Raw genomic sequence first — 4461 nt, 5'->3', positions numbered from 1 at the left:
TTATGTTTTTCCAATGTCCTGTTTAGCGGAAGTCAGGGGGTGTCAAATTTCGATGTCCGCCGTGCTAGTCACTCTTATTTATTTTTTACTTTAGATATCAAGTAGTTTATTTTAGTAGAAGTCAATAACTTTCTTGAATTTAATTCTTTTGTTCTTCTATTGATTTTGTGTTCCACAAACAAACTTATTTGGATTATTTAGCTCATCATACAGTAAGGTAGGAATTATATTTGATAAAATACTCGTTGACATAGCATAACGGTACGACTATAGTTACTCTGAAAAAAAACTAGTAAAACCAAAGTATTCTGCATTTGCCACAAATACTTTTTGCATTAGAAACGTGCCCAAATACTTTGAGTATTTGTTTTAAAAGTGCGAGCACTGTTGAAGTAAATGCGTCAAGTATTTAAATTAACAGTGGAACACTTTTGATCGAAATACGGGGCACTGTTGTAGCAAATACTTATACATTTATGTTAACAGTAGAAGTATTTGAGATTAACAGTAATTGCTCTTGATTCAAATGTAATCGTATTTGGTTTATTGTTGTGTTTAACACCCCCTTCCACCTCTCTCCGCCCACTTCCCTATGCACAGCCCAATTTCAATATCAATTTACTTTTTTCATAAAAAATATATTTTATTTGAGAATATACAGAGTAAAGTTTACAAAAGTGACAACTACTATGCATGTATGTACACATATACATACATATATTTTTATTTTAATAAATATTACACAAAGTTTAAAGCTTTAATGTAAATTGGTATAAAATATATTTTAAATATATAAAATATTACCATCCACTTGGTTTTGATCACAAGGTAATGTGTATATTTGTCAAAAACATCGTACAACTTTTTTGCCGTCATTTAAAGTATACAATTTTGAAGGTACTGATTTGAGATCGATTTTTTTTAAATAATATGCGTTATTGGTACCTAAAACTTCGTGAGACTGAAATTTTTCCGAAAAAGAAGTTTTGCATTCCTGACAAATCAAAAAAATTTCATTATGTAAATCAAAAAATATTTTTAAAATAAGCAGTACTGTATTCTTTGATTTAATATAGTAATTCTTTTCATACAGTACCCCTTTGTATCTCATACTTAAAACTTCATTTCCGATTGTAAATTTGGTACATAAGTTCTGATAAAATTCAAGTTTTGAAAGATCTATTTTTCAAAAGACTTTACAATTGGAGGAATTATCAATTCAGTAATAGATTTCTGAGCGACTGGTATATCTTTACTAAAAGTATTCGGTTTGCAGTGAAGTTGTAAAGCATGACTTGTTACATTATAATCTATTAATTGTTTAATATGTGAAATATTTACTTCATTACTTTTTTCAACGCAGTCTTGACTTGGCGATTCTGCTTGAACCTCTAAGTACTCTTGGCTTGGAGTCAGTTCATTTACATTTTGAGGGAAATTTATATTAGTTTTTGGTACTTTGGTTTGTGAACCATTTTTGCTTTCATTAAGATTACAATTAAAATCATGCTTGCTTGCGTGATTTCGAAACTTATACAAGTTTTGAAAATATCTATTGCATTTCTGATAAAGGCATAAATACTTAAAAGTAATTGGAGTTCGATGTAAAATCTTAAGGTTAACAAGATTTTCAAATAATATAAATTAATTTCCGCATATAGAGCAAGTATGTGTGGGTCTTTCTTCAAGTGCATTTTTATTGAACATTATTTAGCTTGTTTAAAATATTTTCAATTTTGGGAAATTTTTCCTTAGAGGAAATATCATAAATATATCGTTGAAGGAAAATCCACATATATTTACTCTTTACGGAATATTCAATGTTGAATACAAAAGACATTTTTACAACTAAATCTATAGCCCTAATTAAGCTACCTACTTTATATTTAATGTTGTCAACACAGACATAGAATTTTTGTTTTGAGGACTCTCACCAACAACAAAAACTCTAGGTTGCAGTGTTAATCCCTCGTTGTGAGCGCTTTCATTTAGCTCGTCAAGTTTTTGCTGGAAGTTATTAATATTTATAAGATGCACCATCATATCCATTTGTGCATCTGTAATGGAGGGCTTTATGTTTTTATTTACTCTCGGCGGTGTTATTACTGCATGTAGTAAGTTTATAAGATAATAATGCCTGCAATCTAAATAAAAAACCTGAAATTAATAACAAAAATCACACAATAGAAGAAATCGACATTACTTGCATCAAGTGCTCCAAGCATGGCGTCGTAATACGTCAGGTTCAGTTTATCCACAATAATGCGAACTATTGCAGATTGGTCACTTTCTTGGAGGCAACCACAGTTTTCGTACTTCTTTATTATGTCGTTACCTGCTACTGTTTCTTTTAAAACCCCTTCGACGTTGGGTTCGTTGTTTGGGGATGTTGAAGGTGTGCTTGCAGAGCTCAGCCAGCTTCGAATGGATGAAAGGTTTGTTATAGTTCTATCACCACTACAGCACGTGAGCATATCGAACTAGAAAGACATTAATATAAATAATTTATAAGCGTGTTATAAATGTGTGCTAAACCCTCAATGTGAAAATTTAAACGGAAGTTACGCCGAATTTTTAAAATGATTTGCTTACATTATTTTCTAAACGCCATTTTTGCAAGTTGTACCGGAACTTAATTTTGTCCGCAATTAGTGCTCTGGCATTAAAAATTTCGTCAATGTCGTGGGAATGGATCATCTGCAAAATTGCTATTCTCTTTAAACCACATCTATTGAACTGTATCAATGCATTTGACGACAAATCCCCCGAACACAATAAATTAATTAACTGTTCATCACTATCCAAAATTACTACGGACTCATTGTCGACATTTTTCGTTGTAGGGGACTCATCTCCCAACGGACATTGCTCGGCAAATAACGACAGCTCAGTTGATGGTATCAACTCTTCACTCATAGTGTAAACTAAAATGCACAAAAATTGTTTTTAAACATATATTTTTGTTGAAATAAATGTGTATATAAACCATAACATACCTGCAGAGTAGACTTTTCGCAAATGTCGTCTTTTATATAAAAAAAATCACTGTGGAAGTTCCTTTTAAACAGCTTCCGTAAGCAGCGGGCGATGCGGCAGGCACACTAATGCAAATGCAAACTATGTAAGCTCCTTTTGCGCAGCTTCACTAAACGCGAAATGTCTTGAAGTAATCACTTTCACTTAAATTAATACTTTCAGCACATATATTTACCTGTAAAACCCAAATTAAAGTATTTGCGCACGCAACACGTGTTTCTGTTAGAATGATCGATGGAAAAATGTAAGCGTCAACTTCTCTGTCATCGTATGGAGAAACAGTAAAATTAAATGCGAAATGGTTGTGACAAATACTTTTACATTTAAAAAACTGTAATCAAAGAAAATTAAATACGAAACCTTTAAAACAACTATTTTTATTTTAGATTTTAATAAGATGATTTTTAAAAGCACAGCCGCTTTTGATTCAAAAGTGCCGAATTTAAAAAAAGTATAATAATCAAGAGCAAAGTATTTCCGTCAATAGTTTTGCTGTTGAAACACATACTTTTGTTTTACTGTACTTTAACTGCAAAAAGTATTTGATTTAACTGCGGGATTTTTTTTTTCAGTGTATAACAAATTGGCGTTATTTCGATGAGCAGCTTTTCATCAGAGTCGCAAAAATCGATTTTAAACAACTACCTCTTCGATATTACAACAGATATAAGTCTCAACCGAAAATATTATTGTTTTTAATATTTTACCAATAATGTAAATATTTAGTCTAAACATGTCTATGAATGACGGACTTGTCTTATGTAATTTATTTAAGCTTCAACAGGAGCATGCAGTATTCTATTCTCTTAGGTTGTAAAACTTCAACCATCCTTTAGTGCTTTGTTTAACGATTTAGTCCACATACGTTTTAGTACATATAAAGTAGTTGCTCGTACAGAAAAGCCTAAGACGAGTTATGGAAAAATTATATATATTAATTTGTAATTATATATGGCAATTATTTGACTCAGTAACTTGTATAACATGCCGTTAAGAGACAACTAACTACAAAAGAACCAATCTACACCCAAGAAACAAGTGATATGTATCATACACGTCCCCACCCTATTATATTCATTTGGAAACTGTATTGCTTAATTTGCCTCGTGTGTTGTTATTCAAATATTTTCGTAACGGACACGGACTATATTTTTGCTGCTCATAGACAGGCCTTTATGTATAAACATTTCAGCATTGTACTTCACATATTGTAACCGCAGGCATTCCCTGGTGCAATACAATTAAGCATGAATTTCCGAAGCCAGCCAGTTGACTAGTACAAAGTCACGGTGTTTGCATTCAGTTGCATCAATAAATTTTTAATTCAATTTCGGGCGAAAATTAAATTTGTCTACGGTACTCCCTAGAATTATTAGTTTTTTGGTTTTCCGTTATTGTGAGATTTTTTTCTCTTGCATTTTTATG

At 31.6% G+C, this 4461-nt stretch overlaps 1 protein-coding gene across 1 annotated transcript; it reads right to left on the bottom strand.

Moving 5' to 3' along the window:
* Positions 1-760: 760 nt before the first annotated feature.
* LOC128921510 (uncharacterized) lies at positions 761-3139 on the bottom strand. Its single transcript, XM_054229353.1, has 4 exons — positions 2997-3139; positions 2593-2924; positions 2204-2480; positions 761-2144 (listed from the first exon to the last, which is right to left on the bottom strand). Exons 2-4 carry the CDS (start codon positions 2914-2916, stop codon positions 1876-1878), a joined length of 870 nt encoding a protein of 289 aa, XP_054085328.1. The 5' UTR covers positions 2917-2924; positions 2997-3139; the 3' UTR covers positions 761-1875.
* Between the last annotated feature and the right edge of the window lie 1322 nt (positions 3140-4461).

The sequence above is a fragment of the Zeugodacus cucurbitae genome, chromosome 4, assembly GCF_028554725.1.
Source record: "Zeugodacus cucurbitae isolate PBARC_wt_2022May chromosome 4, idZeuCucr1.2, whole genome shotgun sequence".
Taxonomy (NCBI): Eukaryota; Metazoa; Arthropoda; class Insecta; order Diptera; family Tephritidae; genus Zeugodacus; species Zeugodacus cucurbitae.
This window is presented reverse-complemented; position numbering and strand designations above follow the sequence as displayed.

What these genes read in the sequence shown, in the direction of transcription:
- LOC128921510 (XM_054229353.1), bottom strand. Translation starts at nt 2,916, where the DNA reads ATGAGTGAAGAGTTGATACCATCAACTGAGCTGTCGTTATTTGCCGAG. An exon ending in AATGGCGTTTAGAAAATAAT is followed by an intron (nt 2,481 to 2,592) that starts GTAAGCAAATCA and finishes ATGTCTTTCTAG; the next exon opens with TTCGATATGCTCACGTGCTG. An exon ending in GCTTGGAGCACTTGATGCAA is followed by an intron (nt 2,145 to 2,203) that starts GTAATGTCGATT and finishes TTTTTTATTTAG; the next exon opens with ATTGCAGGCATTATTATCTT.